This window comes from Rhopalosiphum maidis, chromosome 1 (assembly GCF_003676215.2).
Source record: "Rhopalosiphum maidis isolate BTI-1 chromosome 1, ASM367621v3, whole genome shotgun sequence".
In the NCBI taxonomy this organism is placed as follows: domain Eukaryota; kingdom Metazoa; phylum Arthropoda; class Insecta; order Hemiptera; family Aphididae; genus Rhopalosiphum; species Rhopalosiphum maidis.
In genome coordinates, this window is record NC_040877.1 from 87143996 (window position 1) to 87165256 (window position 21261).

The following is a 21261-nucleotide window of genomic DNA, read 5'->3' on the forward strand; positions in this document are numbered from 1 at the left end:
AGCTACAAATCTAATTAAAAATAATGTAAAGAAAACATCGTTATTTAATTAAATAAATTATCCATTATTTAAACTTTAAACCCCTTAAAAATTGTAAATTTCAACATAATTAGAAAAAAGAAAGAAACCTATTTAATAAAAAACTTTTATCCTTTCAGTTTTTATTATTATATACTTCCTATATAAAAGGTCTTATTGTCTAAATTTTATTAATCGTCCATTACTAATTAATAGTATTGTTATAAAATTTTTTATCTTATTAAATTATTTTTTATTTTAATAATTGTAAATAAATAGATTATGTTGATATTTCATATTTATGTAGTTATCAATGTTTTTACTGCTTTTTAATTATTATTATACATATAATATGCTTTTTCATTTGGTTTTCTTCAAGGTAGATATATTAATGATGCTCATTTTTTTTTAAATTAATTAATTAATGCAAATTTAGATCTTAATAATAAAGTTATAGGTATTTTTCTTGATGTAAAAAAGCCTTTGATAGTATTAAACATGACTTACTATTTAAAAAATTAAAATTTGTTGGAATACGTGGGAAAGAAAATATTTTATTAGATCTTACCTCAGTGATCGGTTACAAATTGTCAAAATTGATGTTACCCTCTAAAAATAAACCATGGTGTCCTATAAAGGACCGTTCTCGGACCTGTATTTTTTTATTATATATATATAATAAATGGTTTACTATATATTATTGTTAATTCAAAAATAATTTGATTTGCGGATGATACTGTTTGTTTCATTCACGAAAAAAATATTGAAAAATTATACCATAAATAAAGCTAAAAAAAATATTTAAAATTATGAAGTCATGGTTCAATAATAATTATTTAGAACTAAATTTAAATAAAACTAAATATATAATCTTTAATATTCAAAATATAAATCATTATATACAATGGAAATTAAGCTTCAAAAATAGTTCTCATCTAAATAATATTCCAATTTATTGTTCTCACAATAATATCGAAAGAGTTTATTCTACCAAATATCTAGGAATATATATTGATTCTCAATTAAAATGTAATGTACATAGATTATATTATAAGCATGAGTCGTAAATTCTTTTATGTTTTTAAAGATCTGCGATGTATTCTCGACAGACAACAACTTAGAGCTATATATATTTCCTTAGTTCAATCAATAATTTCATTTGGTGTTGAGATTTGGGATGCTGCCTATGAAATTCACTCGAACAAATTAAAATCGACTATGAATAAAATTATAAAATTTATCTTAAAAGTTCCTAAAAGAATAGGCTATTCTGAATAATACTAAATTTTTATATAAAAAATTAAATGCCTAATTTTAAGCATAAAATATACTTACCATATTGTAACCATAATTATAACACTAAATTTAAAAAAAATATAAATACGATTGTTCCAAATTGTAAAAATCAATTTGGTGACAAAAGTTTCTTAAATCGTGCAATTTCACTTTGTAGACAAATGAAAATAAATATTCATTAATTTGATAATTATAACCATTTTAAACATACTATATTAAAGAAGATTAATTTATAACGAATATATAAATGTATAACGTATATATAATATAATATTAATTAAGTATTTATAGAAATCTATTATATACCAAACTATTTAATGAACTCACACTTTCAACACAAGCATTAGCTTAAAGAAGGTGTACAAATAATTAAAATTAATGTTATATATATTAAAGTATTGTATTATCTGTTTGTTTGTAAAATATATATTCTATTCTATTCTATAATTGTTAAGAAATAGATGAACTCAATCAAGATAGATCTTTTAATATTTCATGAATAAAAAAATGTATTTTAATTTTACAATAAAATTTTACATTTAATGTACATATTATTATCTTATTTTTTTAGGTCAAACACGACATGATTTAATATATTTAATCTGTGTTAAAATGCGATCTTTTAAAAATTAAATTAAAACTTGGTAAATAACTGTCAACATTTGTGGTATTATAAATTTAGAAAAATCACACTAACTGTCGTAAATGTAAAACGTGATTTGGCCCTTCAAAACCTTCACAAAAACTTTACTGGACGATGCCTGTCAGCATTATCCAGAAACGATGATGGTTAGTGTAAATATTTTCATTTAATTTAAATCATCTCAAAAATTCATTGGTAGTTGTGGTAGTTTTAAATGCGTTAATTCTTTTTTTTTTTTTTTAATAAAAACATTTATATTATGACCTTAATATTTTTGATTTTGTTGTATTTCAATAAGAAATTTCAAATTATTTGATTCTTCTAAAAATATTTAAAAAAAAAACCACTAAATAAATAATTCATATAAATATACATACCTATAAATTATAATATATTTAAGGCTTAATTAAAACGATAATGTTACAACTTTATATTTTAATGATATAAATATTATTATTACTATAGTAAATCAGTAGTAAGACTATAAAATACAGTGTATACAGCTATGAAAATATGATATGTAGAAAAACTATCATAAATAAATTATAGAACAATGTGATAAATGTGTAGGTACTTACATATATTATGTGTTACGTATAAGTAAAATATATAGGTAGTTTTTTTTTCTACATTTATTCAGGTCACCAAAGAAAGTTCAACGCACTTTTTACAAATCTAATAAACCGTTGTTGCCGAATAAAGTTTTAAAAATTACCAACCATCAACTTTGACTATTGTTTTACAGGTTTTTTCGATTTATTTCTGTCTCGAAAGTTTTGTACCCGTTTAGCAACTTTTTTCATTCTCCTTCCTTTCAGAATATTTTCACACACCACAAAAGTATAATGCCTTGAGTGCGTCCAAGACTCAAGTCTGCAATATTTTAACTTTGGAATAATAGTTTATAGTTTATGAATTTTATTGAAAACAACAGCATACATATAATATTTAAAACTTAAATTCTTAATTGGATTATTCTTGAACTAATTTAATAATATGTAAATATATTTTCTTAACTAAAAATATTTTTTTCTATAAATTAAATTTGTATTTGTATTCATATCTTTTTAGAGGCTAATGGAAGCTGGTGAACAATCTGCTTTAGCAAATCAAGAAGCTGCTGTAAAGAGTGAGCGCTATGTAAACGATGTATTTGGGGATTACAAGAGTCTCGAATCAATAGACCGATATGACCAATGTGCATTTAACACTACTGTAAATTGCGTGCTGTTACAGAGCACATATGTAGATCCAGGTAATGTCTATTATATATATATATATAAAAAAATATTCACAATATGTATATAGATTACTGTAGATAACAGAAATATATTATTTAAGAGTGTATTATATTTTAATTAAAAAATATAAGTATATATTATAATATTATTTAAATTTTAAATTGTGTCCATAAATATTGTTAATATTATATAATCCAGTTAGAAATTAAAAAATTATTTTCAATTATATTATCACATTTAAAGATTCAGTTGACGAAACCATAGTTCGAGATATGCAGTGGACTGATCATTTAGATCCAATATTCGTAAGCAATTATGAAATGGATCCTGTATTATCATGGCAATATTTTGGTAGCACAAAAGGGACACTCAGAAGATTTCCAAGTAAGTGTTTACTATATACCTACTGATGTTCCAGGTAGGCAATTCCACTACGTTACTGTTATAGTGTAATAGTGTCACGACTCACGAGTACAAGAGTACAAAATCAAATTACATTACATTTGATCATGAATATCGAATACTGTAGTTTTTTTATTGGTCGTCAATATATTATATCGAATTTTATCATGTGAATTTCATGCACGAATAGTATTCAAGTTATTCGTACTAAACCAATAACATGGTTTTATAATACTAAATCAAATAATGTATTATATAAAAATAGTTTATTTTTATTTTATAAACATGACATAAATATTTTATAGACATAACGAATAATTATAATTCAATTACGATCTTTCATTTTTGTGATCAATCTATAACCAGAAAATAATGTAGTTATTTAACAGAACTTAATTAAATATGATCGAAATAAAATTGAACTAGTGCTTGTTGATACTAAATTGAATTATCCAAGACTATAATATAATATAATATAATATAAGGATTCTTATTGAAGAAATATTTGCTAAATTAAATAGTGCCTATTTATTAGCATTTAAGTCTGGGTCTTTGGTTGATTGTGATCAAGCAACATAAATTTACTTACATTTTATAAGAATATTGATAAATGATCAAATTTTACTTCCGTGGTATTCTTATTTTCAAAGTTGTCCTTTTAAAGTTTACTTTAATCCCGCCCAGCTACTTTTTCTACTAATTAGATATGGTTAAAATTAATCTCTCATCATTCATGTTGAGATTTATCATAAGATGTATTAATAATATATTTTTAAGTATATTATATTTTAACAGCAAAATTTTTAAGGGTTTTAATAGAAATATTTAGTTATTAATTAGTGTAAAAAAATATTATTATTAATTACATGATTTATATTTTTTATTGTAGCATTGAGATGGCCTTCATATTCAGGATTATCACCATCTGCATTGTTTGACTATCGGCTTAATCCATGGTTTGTAGAAGCTGCAACCAGTGCCAAAGATATAGTTATAATAGCTGATTTTTCAATTGCATTATCTGACTATAAACTTAGTCTTGTAAGAGCTACTACTTTAGCGGCACTTGATACACTGGGTGCTAACGATTTCGTCAATGTTTTATCTCTCGAGTCATCAAACTATGAAATTGTGCCATGTTTCAAAGAAATTATTGTTCAGGTATACCTATACTATATACGTTACTATTTTAAACAATGGCTAATTCTTTTAAATTCTAGGCTAACGAGAAGAACTTAAGAGATTTGAGATCCGCTGTGGCACAATCAAAGTTTGCTGGCAGTTCTAACTTCACTGGAGCTCTAGCTCGTGCATTCGACATACTGCATAAAGTACCTTTGAATTAATTAATTTAGAAACTTATAGTTTGATAGGGAGGAGTTAATTAGTTAATTTGTTAGGCAAAGATAGTTAGGGCGGATATTATTACAATGAGTGAAATTCTATTCGTATTTGCTACCAATATAATCTAAATAATGCCTTTTATGTTATAATACAGTTTAATCGCACTGGTCAAGGAAGTCAATGCAATCAAGCTATATTGATAATTACTGACGGTCCATTTGGACCATATAAAGAAATTTTACAACATAATAAACCACACATGCCGGTTCGAGTTTTTACGTATTTAATTGGCAAAGATGACTCAAATGCTGCTGATATGAACTGGATTGCTTGCAACAATAAAGGTTAACTTTTAAATTTCACGTGTTACGTATGCATACTTTTAATAGGACAAAGTTTACATTAATTGCTTCGTTCCATAAAAATATTGAAAAAATACATAATTATACCTTGGACATAGGACTGATTAAAAAACCAATTATTTACATTATTGACAAAAAAATATTTTAAAATTTGTTGTGATTTTGACTACCCGGTTTGTTAAAATTTTAACTTTTAGTGCTTATATTAATAATTTTAAGGAAAACGAAAACATACGAGAAAGCCCGAAAAAAATTCGAATTCATATAAATATCTTAAGATTATTCTAAATATTTTTAAAAAATAATTATACACGAAAAGTAATAATAGATTATTTTAAGTTATCAATGACAATATTATTTTTTAAATTAAATAAAATAAGATATTATTAAGAATAAATTATTTTTTAATTTTTGTAACAAAAATGTATGGCGATTCTTATACTTAATTATTCAAGATTTTTGACCAAGTATAACAGAGTATAACAATTTTATCAATGTATTTTATAGAAAAAACTATATAAATAATATGTGATGCAAATTTCAAATATCTACGTTTATTTTAATCATAAAAAAAAGTCATAGTAAATTTTGTGGAAAACTGGTATTACGAAAGTATTTCTATATTTTTTTTCTTTAAAATTTGACTGATTAAGGAAAACTATAAAAATATTATTTTTATTTTTGACCATGAAAGTACAGACTAAATACAATTTTTCTATCAGAAACTAACCTTAACGTCTTAAGAACACATTCGAAAAAATTATCATAAAAATTACCAATGTAAAACTAATGCTTTCATCGCTCAGCTATGAAACAAAGAGTCGAAAAATTAAAATTCTTAAATTATTTTAGTCGAGATGATTATCGCCATTAATATAATATAATTTATGAATAATATACATTATAATTTATAGTTTATTCGTTTAATATATTTCAGGTTATTTCGAACATATCGAAGACCAAAGAAATCTTCGAGAAAAAGTATTAAACTATGTTTTAGTTATGGCTAGGCCATTAATCATGTATCAAACCGATCATCCGGTTTATTGGTCACCAGTGTATCTTGCAAGCAAAGTATTTATCATTGAGAAGGAACACGTCGAAAAAATTTATATTTTGTATTCTATTTTCAATTTTTACCATTTCAGGTTGACAATTTAAAAGCTACTGACACTATAGATGGCAGACTTATGACAACAGTATCTGCGCCCGTTTTTGACAGGAGAAATCATTCGGTAAATATACTGAGTACTTTTGTATGATATCTTATATATTAATATTAAACTTCATTTTGACAGGAACGAGCCGCCAATTTATTGGGTGTGGTTGGTATGGACGTCTATATTGACGACCTAAAGAAACTTGTTCCAGCCTATAAGGTAAATTAAAGTTTGTGTACGAGCATTGAAGATATTTTTGATTTTTAAAATTGTTTTTAAAATTAATTTATTAATTTTTTATTTCCTAAGCTCGGTGCCAATGGTTACTCCTTTATATTGGACAATAATGGACATGTCCTTTATCACCCTGACTTCCGTCCAACGGTAATAATTCGTATAATTTTATCATTGATATAACTGTGATAATTTAATAACTTTATGTCTATAAACAATATTTTACAGCAATCTGATTCGGTCAGACCTCAATATAAGACGGTAGACCTGAGTGAGATTGAGTTACCTGACGTGGACACTAATAATAACACTCTATTGCTCGAAGTGAGTATTTATAATATTTTTATTTTTATATTTTCTAATTGGTTAAAATGTTTTATAAATATACTTTAGTTGAGGAGAGAAATGATTGAGCAACGGGAAGGCGAAACTACTCTAAAAGTCAAAAATCACTTGGATAATATGGTAACCGATATACAACATTTAAAAAAACAAATTTAAATCTAAAAATTTTAAACACGATATACGATATACGTAACTCAATTACTTTTCAATTTTGAAAAATTATTATATATTATTCAATTTGTGACGTTGTATTGTAAAACAAGAAAAATAAGTTGTAGCTTTGTAGAATATAAATTATTTTTTACAAAAATATTTCTTTTATTAAACAATATTTAAAACTTCACAAATAAAATTTGTAGTGAGTTTATAGCGGAATTATAATTAAAATAAAACTTTATAGAAGTTTTAAACTTAAAAGTTAAACTCACCCAAAATAATCTTCTATTAAATAAATTAAATTTTAAAAGTATTTAATTTTAAGTTTTATTTAATTTTCAGAGACGAGTGTCTACTAGAAAATATAAATACTTTTATCATTCAATCGAAGATACACCTTATAGTTTAGGTATTGCTCTTCCAGAAAGTTATGGAATGTATGAATTACTTGGAGAAGAAGAAATCAAGTTGACTCAATTCAATAGTTAGTGGTTAAAATATACATATATATATTATATATTTATATATAGATATTTTAAATTTATTTGTATTTGTTTTTCAGTTACGGAGTATTTCAAAGGAAAAAATTGGAAAGTCCATCCCGACTGGTGAGTTTATACCTTTTCAACATTAAATTAAAACGCTATTTTACTTATATATTAATCCATGTCTCATTATTGAAACCAAATTTTACAGGGTTTATTGTGAATATAATTATGGAAATGAACATAACTTTAAAACTCCTGAGGATAGAGTGTTACATTTTTTGTCCAGAACCAAACGTCCTGGTTGGAAATGGATGTCATTAAGGTCTAGAATGCCACAAAGAGAACCTGGTAATTATTTTGTGAATTGATAAACATTAAAAATATTAATTCTTGTGAGTATTTTCAGGCACAAGTCAGGTTTATAACACGTGGAGAAAAGAAAAAGACTCTCATTACTGTAAGTGTTTTGTTAATGATACCTATATAATAATTTTAAGTATCTATATAAATTTACTAACAAGACTTTTTTTTTAATTACAGGTGATAAAAGTCTTTTACAATCCTTAGTATTCGATGCATTAGTCACCGATAGTCTTGAAAAACAAACAAGTCAAATATCTAAGGTTGATAAACAGTAAGTACATGGTACATTAATTATATCTTATAAACTAATCTAAACAATTATAAAAATAGTTTATTTTGGTCTCAAGTTTTCCTGATTTTCAAATATTCAAATATTATTTATTTTTACTACCTATTTTAAATGATTCACTGAAAGTTTAAATAGTATTCAATAAAAATATATATATATATAATATATATATATTTATTTATAGTTTCTCAAACATTTTATTTTCAGTAAATCTACAAACGCGTTACTCAGAATGCAAAATTTAAAAAATAGGTAAAAAAAAAATAAGAAGAAACTTTTTGGCTGTAATTTTTAAACACGCATTCTAACGCACTGAAATCACAAATGACGACTGATGTCTTAATTTATTATGTACTCACAAAATGTATTATTATATAAGTTAAATTAAAACACATTAAGTATACACATATGCACCAAAATTAATAATGATTGATAAGCATGATTATACTTATTTTAATTTTATTTGAATAAATCATAAAATGAAATATCTGAATATTTTAAGTATGTATATTATTAAAATATGTATATATTTACAATAATATAATTTTTCAACTTTAATTATACCGATAATTTTATTTATTCTGTAACTTTCAATACAGTTTTATTTACAGATATTTTATTTTATCGATAAAATGTTTAATAATACTTTTTATTAATACTATCGTATATTATAGTTACCTAATATTGTTTTTTGTATAATTTTTGATTTATTATATATTTGCACCTTATTTAAAAATTGCACTAACCTTGTCTACATTTTAAAGCCCAATAGCCACACTAATGGCACTTCTGCACAGGTAAAGTAGATGAAACACGTGGTGCATTCAAACTATTAATTTGCATTGAACTATGTAGATTTTATATATTTTATTAGCTCAGTATGTGACATTACCTAACGTAATTTAGGATTAATTTTCGGAAAATATGAACTTCAATCGATTTTGAAATACATATTTTTTAAATTATAATTAAGAATTCCACCACCCTAGAAAATATTTTGAATTATTATTGCAGCGGAGTTGGTAAGAGGTTTCACTTCCACATAGCATTTATGTAAAAACTTCTGAAGAAGTAACTGCAATATTATCATCAATATATTTTGTGTTACATTAATTTTATCAATTTTTTTTTAATCAATTTCAAAATTTAAAATTGTAATAGATGCATTGACTTTTGTAAATATTTAAAATTACGTGACTGTGGCTTCTTCAGAGTAGTTTTTGATATTATAAAGTTGAATAAAATATGTATAAAACATCACTGTTTCGTCTTGTATTAATTTGGAATTTTGTATACTATGTTGCACGCGTTCATAGCCAAGGACATCATATGTTCGGTGTAACACTTACGTTCATTGCGACGAGGAGTGGATTATTGAGATGGCGAGATCACGGAACAGCTAACAACAGAGGACCTGAACCGTAAGTTTGATAATTTAAAATATTATATCATTAATATAATAATTAATTTTACACATATCATTTTAGACATTTTAGCGAAACTAATAAAAAAGCCATAGACGAAGTGTGGTATAAAAGAGCGATTGATCAACACAACATAGAGCCTGAAAGTTTTGTGTTTTCAGTGCCATTTAATTCAGGTGAATTTAATTTTTTTTTCGTATTAAAAAATATTCCATTTGTGATTTTCATACTTTCTATTGATGAAATTGTAAGCGGTAAAAATAATTATTGAAGTATTAATTTAAACGTAAACAATATTATTATTTATACAATTACTTTTTATGTCGCTGGACTTGCTTTATAAATTTTAAATAGTATTTGGTTTTCCATTTACCCCAAAATACAACAACTATATTTGGAAAATTACAATTGAATATGTTGTTAATGTAAAAGGATAAACATAAATCAAAGTTATTTGACTTCTTTAGGCGCTGGACTCGATCGACCACTCATTACAGCTACCCACGCAATGTTCGTTGAAAATAAAGGTCATCGAGCGGCAGCTGCGGTTGTCGGCATACAATTTCAACATTCGTCGATCGCTTCGCACTTCATCAATATTACTTCGGCTGTACGTATTAAATTTACAGGATAATGATTACAAAATAGTTATTTCATTTTTTATATTTTCCCCAAGTGTACCGGAATGACTGGATGCAAGAAGACGTGTGCTTCCGACGATCTCGATTGCTATGTGTTGGATAACAACGGTTTCATCATAATATCTGAACAATCTCATCATACCGGTCAATTTTTCGGCCAAACAGATGGGACTATTATGGACTCGTTGGTACAGGACGGTATTTATAAGAAGATAACTATAGTGGACAACCAAGGTGCATGCCATAGCGGTATTGAACCTGGAACCGATTCAGCGTCTTCTCTACGAGTAATCATATAAAACAGAATAATAATAACAAATATCATTGTCTACCAATAAACACACAGCTCGACTAATTTACGACGCTTTTTGTTTGTTTTGCAGCCTTTTCAGCCGGTTGTCTGGTTAATAAAATGGTTATTAGGTCGTTTGGCTTGGTTAGCAATCGAAACTAACATCTATCACGTTATATTCCCGGAGTGGATTCAAGCTCAAGACGAAGGTATATATTTTATTACACTATTTATTTTATAGTTAACAAACGAAAATCTCTTGCATCAACCCAATTTTTTATTCTAGCATTCATGTATTAAACACAGTTTGTCATTTTTCCATAGATCCAATGTATTCGGAATACGACCTGGGTCCAGACGAATTCGTGCCAGATCAAGGTGAGAAGACCACAGATCAGAGCGACAAACCAATGACGGATGGTGACGGTGGTGATCGGGGGAGCTCTGGTAATGACTACAAAGACATGCCTCCGCATCCACCATTATATGTGCCAAGCATGAAAAACGCTGAATACTTCAGCCCAGTGTACAATCGAACCCAACCGGGGATTACTAGAACGTGTCGCAAATCAGTCGATTTGTACGTCTTGCAACCCAACAGATTGAACATGAGTGGGTCGTTTAATCCACTCAAAGGAAAATTGACCAATTGCCACGCTACTGGATGCGAAAGGTATTATAATTTATAGTATCATTACTTATATTGATATTTGTATAACCTACTTAAACTTGTCCATGTCAAAATCATTGACCATTGTTATATTATGTGTAGGTATATTTTGCAACGTCTAACATAATATGAAATAACCATTATTACTTCCTAAATAATTTGGTGTCAGCTTATTATTTGTCCTGGTTATACATTCTATATATGATATCTGAGTCAATTTAAAAGTATTTCTAAGTTCTAGAAAGCATTATATACTGTATAATATTGTAATAAAATATGTTTTCTGTTAAACTGTGCACTGTCTATCACCATATATCGCAGAAAAAGCTAAACTAAATGAAACGGTTATTATTTCATATTTATCCATCGTATATTCAATAATTTTGTCGAGTTAAAATATTTATATCATCTTAAATATCAAGTTATCCATACAATTTTCTTTTAAACTCATCGCAATAATTACCAACCTATTTCTAACATTCTTCAGCGCGACCATTTAGACGATAGATATTTTCGGCGCTGCCGTTTCGGCGATAAAGACAAAATATAAACTAAAGTGAAAATTAAGTGTATAAGTTTAAGTTAGTTTAATAACATATTAAACAAAATAAAAGCATACATTTATTTAGATAAAAAAAATTGCTTAAAAAATAATAATCGTAAAATAAACCAATACCTATAGATTAAAAAAAAAAAACACCAGTTTATGTAAAATTAATATAGTCAAGTATGAAGTATGTTACAATGAAAACTGTTACAATTTTTCAATATTTTATTTTAATGGTATATTATTACATTTTTTTTTAAACTTTTTCCATAGATTTTACCCGTTACTAAATGTTCGTATTGTGTATCCATTTCTGCTTGTAATTTATTAATTATTATTTTTTAGAAATTTTTTTTATCTAAATAAATTTATCCATTTATTTTGTTTAAAATGTTATTAAACTAACTTAATCTTCGATATTTAATTTTAACTTTAGCTTGTATTTTTTTTTTATCACCAAAATTTCAGCAACGAAATGGTTGCGCTAAAAAGTCCCATTTCCCAATCTACCTTAATATAGGCAGAAAAAACTGTACATAAATTTCACGACTTGATAAATATCAATTTCTTTTCATATTTACAGGCCATTCAGTGTGCAAAAAATCCCCCATAGTAACCTAATACTATTAGTTGTGGATACTTTGTGCCCTTGTGGAAGCAAACAACTGAGTATTGAACCACAAGAGGTTCGAATGGCAACAGATGAATCTGGACAACCGGTGTTTAATTGTCAAGATCAAAATATGTTCCGGAGACGCACAGGAAAGTGCATTAACTATCATCCGGAAGTGAGTTTAATAATATTGTAGTATTAGTTTTTTATAATCCTTTTAAAATTGAACACTATTTGTCCATATTAAGTATAATACCTAAACTAGAAATTTATTTTTTTTAATGTTAAGTATTTAGAAATTTTTTTTTATTATTTCACCTAATAATTATGATAATTAGGGAACGAATTTAAATGCTTTAAAAACAAGAAAATGTCTTTAAAAAAATACTATTTAAAAAAACGTATTAAAAAAATGCTCTTAAATATATTTTTAATAATAAAAAAATGTGTTTCATTATATAAATTTTTATTCTTAGGTATTAATTATTCCATAAAATGAATATACAATTTAGATAAATACAATCGTTATATTTTTACCTTACTGTATAATCAGATGCTGCTTAATTATTATCGAAATTTATCGATTATTATTTTTAATTGACTTAAATGTATGAAATAAACTTTGTGCTTGGAAAGCAATGTTTTTAAACATCCAGAAAAAAATACAATTTGCATTTAAATCTGTCTCCTAATGGCTAATAATAATTATTCTCATAATAAGGTACATTAGTACCGAATATTGTCTAATGGAGTCTCAAATTTCGGGTTTGTACGTAGCATTTTTGATAAAATAAATCTAATATAAAATATTAAAATATTTAACTATGAAGTTTTACGAACATTGTTCGTTTAATTAAAAAACAACGTAATATTATTTTTCAATATTATTAGTTGAACATTGTACACGAGTATAGGTGCAATAAATTTTTTTACACAATATCGATAAGCTGCTCTACTTTCCCGCTTCCTTGTATTTTTAGAGAGATAAATATATAAACTTTTAAATATTATTTTCAGTTTATTTTGTTTTACTCGTGTTTTAGCCGTTGTTTTTGTGGATAGGTGTAATATTACTCATCATGAAGTCTCTATAAAAACCAATAATTTTAAACTAACAATTAATGTTACCGTTTTATAAATTAATATTTCTGTACGGCGTATACAATAATCATAAATACGAGTATATGATACGTGGATATGATGTATTTAAGCATTTAATGTCGACTTTAAACGACGATGTTACATAAAACATCAATGTACTCAAAATTAAGTATCCTATTTGAGGTGTACCGGTTGCATCATATCAAAATTGAATTTAATAATCGAAATAAAAAATGTAATGGTTATTAAAGTTAAAGTTAGGTTAGTAGGTTACCATTCAGTTGTTGACTTAATATTATTATTTCCAATTTCATATTTAAAAATATAACACTAACTATTATTAGTGGCGTATTTAGGATTTCTTTAAGGGAGGAGATGTCATTAAAATTGTCGATGTCAAACGGCTCTAAGTTGTATTACCTACTGATAAAGTGATGAATAGAAAAAAAAACACAACTATAACCATACAAAAATAACTAAAAAAAAAAGTGGGTCAAGGGGGAGATGTATCTCCCTAATCTCCCATCTTAAATATGTTTCTGACAAATATTGTGCATTAACGAAGAATTATTTTTATAATAGCCAATAAAAAAAACGATATTAGAATAATGAAAATTGATTTTATTTGATCACAAAATTTTTAAAATTATTTAAACTAATAATACATCAGGTACACTACTTACTGGTACACCAGCAGTAGTCGAATTATCGACTCCACATTCATTTGTGCCTCGTTGAATTTTGAAAAGTCCATTGTCACCCCAATCTTCGTTCCATGAGTTAACCATTAACCAATATGGCACTCCGTATTCTTCACCCCATCCAATCAATTTCACGGCATGCCCTCCTAAATATGAAGCATTTTCTGATCGAATGTAGACTCCTAAAAATATTAAAATTTATGTTAACGATTTTAGTAACTGCAATAAGCTATTTAAATAAGAATATAATTTATAATTAATATAAACTTACCTGACTTGTAACTGGGGAAATCGTCATAAACATCGAAAGATGCTTCAATGGGACCATATGTCATAACGTCTTTTTGGATACTTCCATATGTAAGGTAATACGAGTCTTTTGCTGAAATTATAATTGTATTGGTTTAAAAACATTATATTATATTACTGTTAATAGAATAATATAATATCAGAAAAAATCGTACTGTATCTGTGATCTTCATCAAAATCAAGTTCTTGATCTCCGTAACACATTCTCGTGCATCTATGATTTTGTTCCATTGGTTTTCCAGCACAAGTATTATTTCCTTGTTTGTCATTGGGACAAGGAGGGACTCTATATGGTTCACAGCCCTAAAAATACACGAGTTAAAAATAAATTAACGTATACTATGCATTTTCCTATTGACTATCAGCTTACCTCTTCTGATTTATAATCTCCTCCAGTGACAAGACCGTGTTTCTTAAAACGTTCCCATGCTTTTATTGGGTATCCTCCATTACAGCCATATCCACACTTATGACAGCAGAAAGTTAATTCTTCCGCAGATAATAATTGATTGAAATCTCCATTTGTAGCTACACATAGACGGTCAGCAAACGCTGAACTTGTAGATAATGCCTTCAAGAAAGATATTAAGTTAATAATAACAATATAAAATAATAATATTAATAATTTTATTAATCTTGTACTTTCGTCTCAAATTAACTTATAATGTGTTTTGTGTAATATAAATAGATATACCCAACACGATCCACAATTTCCTTGGTCTCGGACTCTTCCAATAGTAGTACAATGTTTCCACTTTTTCCTCGCGTCAAATTTCCTTGGAATTCTGCCGAACAGATTATCATATTCCTTGTCTTCTGATTTGTACATGTTGTAGTTAAGTTTGCTTGGAATTTGTACACCTTTGGATCCCAAAAGTTTTAAAATGTGTTCTTTCGGTGTAGATGGATCAAAGTTGATACCAGCCTAATTAAAGTAGGTAAATAAAAACGACATAATTCAATACTTATATAAATATTATTATAATGAGTTAAACATTTTTAAATTTAAATATATTGGGTGTAAGAAAAGCAAAATAATATAATAATATATTATTATTAACACTTTTAGTGACTACATTATTCAATCACTGTATATGTAATATATAATGAATACATATTGTTTAGAATGACACTTAAATTATATTATTTGTATTTGGAATGACTTATTGTGGTAGTCTATTATAACTTAAATTTTTTATAACGTAGGACCTATTTGATATTATTGAGTAGTGGTTAGTCTATTTATGATGTACAATGAACACAGCTTAATAAAATAAATATTTTCATTTATATATTAGTAATCTTTCAATCTCATGAAATTATTAAAAAAAAAAAAAAACGTAAATCTTAGAATATTAAAGTTAAGTACCTATGTAAAATATAGTTAGTATTAATTAGGTTTATTATAATATATCGTAAATATTCATCAATTCATAATGATAAATACGTATTTATACGTTTTATTTTATTATAAATTGGCAAATACCTTATTATAAATTTTTAATTTAAGCTAAATTAGTTTTTAGATATTCAATTTACTAATCAAGAATAAAAAGTGATAAATATGTAATCTAAAAAAATAATTGACTTAGGCAGAATATAACCTTAATGCATAATGTTTAATATAGGTACCAAATCTAAATATGTCTAAAAATATAAAATATATATACTTGCCTTCCACGTTGTTGCTTTTTCGTTGATTTTGTTGATATAGTCTTTTTCCAAAAAGTATGCTTGTTCTGTCATATAGACACTGAACAAGATGACAGACAATAAAATTAATACTCTAGCCATTATTGAAATTGTTTTTTTAAAATATATCAAAAAACAAAATGAATTTTAACGTTACCAGTCAGTGGCAACTTGCTAGTACAACCGTATAATGAGTTTAATATTTCAAATATCCACCATCTATATACTATCCTACGCGTCTCGGAATACTCGAATGAAATACTTAATATTTTATTCATAATTTTTTCTCGGAAGACTATTGAATATTTTCAAGTGTTATTATTGTATAAATTATACAAATACATTGTTTTATTTAAATAATTACCTTTGATACACTCAGAGCTATATCAAACAACTTTATGAATTTTGGTACCTAACCTATAAGTTATTGCCAAATAAATATACATTCATAGATATATCTGAAATTAACATTAAACTGTTAGAAACAAGTTACAAATAATAACCACTTTGCAAAATATTATAGTTAACATGTTCAATACGTGCTATAGTATATTATGTTATTAGATATATCTATACATTAATATAGGTAATATCTTAAAACAATACGTTCGCATATTGTTTCATTATTTCACTTATATTTAAAATTTAAATTGATATTAAATTGCCCTCCTCCGTCTCATTCATTTAAAAAACCTAAATTAAATATTGTTAATATATTTTTTATTTTTATTTTAATAAAAAAAAAAAAAACTCAAAAATTACGGTACTATTATCGGCATACAATTTCAGAAATCTTTTCTATTTTTTTTTTTTTGACAGAGAAATAATTATTAAAATACTTTTTATACGGTTTTATAGTGGCATCGTGGTATTGCGCCAATTACACTTTAACCACAAAAATTATGAGGAACTTTGTATTAAAATGTTCAGGATTTTTATTTAAAAGAAAAATAAATGTAACAAAGTAAATCAAAAATACTTAAAATGTCTAGAAATAGCTCACTAAAAACCAATGCAATTAAATCATGTCTAGAAAATGCTAATAAAATATAATCAGTCGAATGAGATAACATACAAATTCTGCGCATAGTTCTACTATTACTATTAACATAAGTAGTTATTACTTTTTTTATATGGCAGGAAATCGTGTATAGATGCGCAGAAAAATCAATTTTCATTAACACGTGGCATGTTCTCTCGCTTGACAGAATATTGTAACAAACATTTTCAAATTATTTTTAATATTATGGACATTTTAGTACCCTCTCTTTACGAGTACCAAAACAAACAATTTTCTACCAAAAATCGAAATATTTTAGACCACACATGGGCACGTGTTTCTATAAGATATACAATTTTGCTCTTAAAGAAAATCATTTTATGAGTACGACAGTTACCTCGACTGCGGTATAAATTATCAGCAATCACGGTTATCATTCTAAATGGAAATACAGTACACCAAGTACTAGCACATCATATCAACTTTATTATTCACGGGTTTCTTGTAACTTAAAATATTTAGTAGAGATTTAGTCATAAGTTTCAACTGCATATCGTATATATGTATAATTTTATATAATATATAAGTAGTAGGTAATATATATGTAATATTTAATTGGATAATATTATATTAATAATTGTTCATGTTTATCAATTATCATTAATTTATTTTGAATGTTTTGCTAAACCAAAATAGCATTCTCGATTGCGATGTTATTGTTAAGTGCTCCATAATAAAGTGAAACTGTTAACATTTTGTGTTATATGAATGATTTCTAGTATAAGTTTGTCTTGTTGCAGTAAGTTTGCATATTATATTATTTATGTCGATATTTTAAATTTCAATGAGCCTCTTGCCGCATAATCTCACTGGTGGCGTGAAAAGTGTTCTGAAATATAATATAATATAATATAATATAATTGAAAATAAATTATTATAATAATAACAACTTATCGTTAACATTGTATATGATTTAAATATAACACTTTTTGAGTTAGAAGTAGAATCTAAATTAACAGCCAATTAAAATAAAATTATAAATAAAATGCTTACTAATATTCGATAATAGTATAATAATCATGTACCTACTCGTGTTCCCAATAAGTGAGTCACAACAACGTTTATTTATTATTGCTGTATTTATTGATGTTATAACTGATTGTCGATATAGGTGAAGTGTTGGCGTCAGTACTACAAGGACCTAAATTTTTTTTATAACGTTATATATTTTATTTTATGCATATTTTTAATTTATATTACATTGCATATATTTTAACTATAGAATAAAATATATTTAGTAATATTTAAGTATGGAGTTTTGGTAAAGTTTTGCATCTATACTTATTAAAAAAAAATAATAATAATGATTCTATAATATTATTACTAAATATTATGAGTAATAACTAAAAAGTACATATTTCTATAACATTAGAAAAAAATCTAATAATTCATAACAGAATACAGAAGAATATAATAATAAATAAATAATATTATAACATTTATAATACTTTACTAGGTCACAAACTCACAAATAAAAAATAAATGTTATATAATAAATTATATCTGCGTTACACAGTTAATTTTTGTTGAACATTGAAAGATATTTAATATTTAAATAGGTAACTATATTAACTTAAAAGTTTATTTGTGTTTTTATTTGCTTATAATTTTATCTACTTAATTTATGGGCACGGGAATAAATAAAAAATTGTTGACTATTTAAATCAACTAGGTAATCATTTGGAGAAAGGCTAATTGTCAACTAAGGACCTGCAATTGTTAAAATACGCCTTATTTGCGCCAATATGGCAATATAATATTGTCGCTGTGATACATTCATGTGTTTTTAATCACATTTCTTTTTACTTTATAGGAAATTGAAATCAAGCAGTGCGGTTCGAGTTCGGCGCTACTGGTCACCTCGTACCTAATACTACTAAGCATGGTAACTGCCATATGGATAACGTGATCATCGTACTTCGGCTGAACGATAAATTCCTCAGCGCCTACGGTTTTACGAAAAACTTATAAGTGTATGATAATTGTTATAATTTTTTCTTCTTTTTTTTGTATAAGATCTTTTAAACGGTTTTTAATTTATATTATTATATAATTCATTTAATGGCCAGCGCTCGAATTTATATAAGTGCCCCGCTAAATTGTTGTAATAATAATATTTGGCCTACATAATCATACATTTCACATATTCACAACATCGTGTGTGAATTGTATATATTTTATTTATATATATAATATAATTTATATGTGTGTGTGTATAATGGACATTCCGTTATATATGCATATATAAATTATTATATATGTATATAACATAACTATACCAAAATATTTTTGTACGTCAAAAATTATTATATACCTACTAACTTGGGAATGAATTTAATATGATAATTGATAATGATATAGAAAAAAATAGACAATAATTTGTTGGTTATGTGCAATCGTATTGACTATGATAATAATAATATATAATATATTTATATACAACACATATTATAGATAACATTATTATAAATTATGATAATCATATTTCAACCGGCGCGGTTCAATGTTCAGTATGATAATATATAATAATATATTATACGGTCAAGTGGGTTCCAAGTGGTTTCAAGTGTATTTTCAATAAAAAAAATTTAACAGAAAATTAATTGGTTTCGATTACAATATATTATGTGATAAAATTATATTATTTAAGTCGAACCGCAGTAGAGTTACCCCCTGGCCCCTCCATCTAGGTCTCGTTACGTTCTTAATTTCTAAGAATTTTCCGATGACTCTTGTTCAGACGTTTCGCTCCCACAATAATATTCGAGTGTCGTAACGATATTTTTTTTCTAAAAACACGACAAATCAATTGGTTACGTAAACGAAAAGAAAAACAAATAAACTGTAGTGTCATCTGGGCAATAAATTAACCGAAATAAGATATTAGATTTAAATAATTTAATATCTTGTTTTCAAATTGTTAACGATTTCATCAAATCTTACGAATTTTTTCGAAGTCTGCTACTATTGTTATTTATACTTAAATATATTATTATACGCCCATTTCGTGTGCAAATGTTTAACAATTTATAAATAAATAAAAATAAAAAATACATTTTACCCGTGGAACTCCCTGTATTCTATACTTTATTAACATATTATCTACTAGTGAATTTATGTAGTTCGGAATTATTAAAATATATACGCTATTGTGTTTTTTATCGTTAAAAAAATGTGTCGTTTGTTTTTGTGCATTATACAATACTATAATTATCATTATTATTATTATATAGGTACGTGTATATAAATAATAGTATATATTTAACTATTTAATTATTGTTAGAGTCGTTTAAGTATATATATATATTTAATTATATGTGTGTATTTAATTCGGTTCACACAAATGCAATTGTTTTTTTTTTTTATTGTTGAATTCTCAGTATTGTATTCTTCTTTTCATCGTGAATTTTATATTTATTTTTGAAATCGTATATTATTACAAATTAATGTAATTCATTTTTTTTATTAGCAAAAATTTTGTATAAAGTAAACAAATTGTATCTCATCAGATCTATATCGTTCTAAAATTTCGAATCGTGCAATAGTATAAAAGTGACTTTTATACGAGTACGATAATATTAATAAGCCATTGTTTAAACACATATTGCTTCTTTTCGCGAGTCGATTTTAAATCTTTACTGCACAATAAAAAAACGCGCTAATATTATGGTTTCCTTGTTAATTGAAGTATAATTTAATTACATCATCATACTATCATAAAATTAAAATAAATTATTAATTCGTGTAAAATAAAATATTATACCACGTGATATTCTTTACATATTATATAAAACGCACATATAGCAAATGCTACACTTTAATTGCACCGCCAATCTTCTTTTCGGTTTTATGTATCATGTTTAATATTTA

The 21261-nt window shown here is 25.7% G+C and overlaps 2 protein-coding genes across 4 annotated transcripts in view; one reads left to right on the forward strand and one right to left on the reverse strand.

Moving 5' to 3' along the window:
* Positions 1 to 20577, forward strand: part of LOC113558909 (voltage-dependent calcium channel subunit alpha-2/delta-3) — a 42234-nt gene extending 21657 nt beyond the window's left edge. The window contains exons 4-28 of one of the 3 annotated variants that reach the window (XM_026964491.1): positions 3029 to 3212; positions 3442 to 3582; positions 4490 to 4761; positions 4821 to 4931; positions 5099 to 5288; positions 6244 to 6380; positions 6455 to 6541; positions 6605 to 6685; positions 6776 to 6850; positions 6929 to 7024; positions 7094 to 7165; positions 7544 to 7685; positions 7764 to 7809; positions 7898 to 8037; positions 8096 to 8146; positions 8230 to 8323; positions 9106 to 9138; positions 9658 to 9762; positions 9829 to 9941; positions 10233 to 10375; positions 10442 to 10693; positions 10790 to 10907; positions 11023 to 11371; positions 12499 to 12703; positions 19205 to 20577. In XM_026964491.1, the coding sequence (XP_026820292.1) occupies positions 3029 to 3212; positions 3442 to 3582; positions 4490 to 4761; positions 4821 to 4931; positions 5099 to 5288; positions 6244 to 6380; positions 6455 to 6541; positions 6605 to 6685; positions 6776 to 6850; positions 6929 to 7024; positions 7094 to 7165; positions 7544 to 7685; positions 7764 to 7809; positions 7898 to 8037; positions 8096 to 8146; positions 8230 to 8323; positions 9106 to 9138; positions 9658 to 9762; positions 9829 to 9941; positions 10233 to 10375; positions 10442 to 10693; positions 10790 to 10907; positions 11023 to 11371; positions 12499 to 12703; positions 19205 to 19300 (3333 nt within the window). In that variant the 3' untranslated portion in view covers positions 19301 to 20577. Of the gene's footprint in view, positions 1 to 3028; positions 3213 to 3441; positions 3583 to 4489; positions 4762 to 4820; positions 4932 to 5098; positions 5289 to 6243; positions 6381 to 6454; positions 6542 to 6604; positions 6686 to 6775; positions 6851 to 6928; positions 7025 to 7093; positions 7166 to 7543; positions 7686 to 7763; positions 7810 to 7897; positions 8038 to 8095; positions 8147 to 8229; positions 8324 to 8548; positions 8594 to 9105; positions 9139 to 9657; positions 9763 to 9828; positions 9942 to 10232; positions 10376 to 10441; positions 10694 to 10789; positions 10908 to 11022; positions 11372 to 12498; positions 12704 to 19204 lie in introns of all 3 variants that reach the window. The other 2 variants (XM_026964490.1, XM_026964492.1) reach the window with 2 other exon arrangements.
* LOC113558910 (cathepsin B-like) lies at positions 14230 to 16539 on the reverse strand. The gene is made up of 6 exons (XM_026964493.2): positions 16314 to 16539; positions 15334 to 15564; positions 15010 to 15210; positions 14795 to 14942; positions 14602 to 14712; positions 14230 to 14512 (listed from the first exon to the last, which is right to left on the reverse strand). Exons 1-6 carry the CDS (start codon positions 16431 to 16433, stop codon positions 14280 to 14282), a joined length of 1044 nt encoding a protein of 347 aa, XP_026820294.1. The 5' UTR covers positions 16434 to 16539; the 3' UTR covers positions 14230 to 14279.
* Positions 20578 to 21261: the final 684 nt, after the last annotated feature.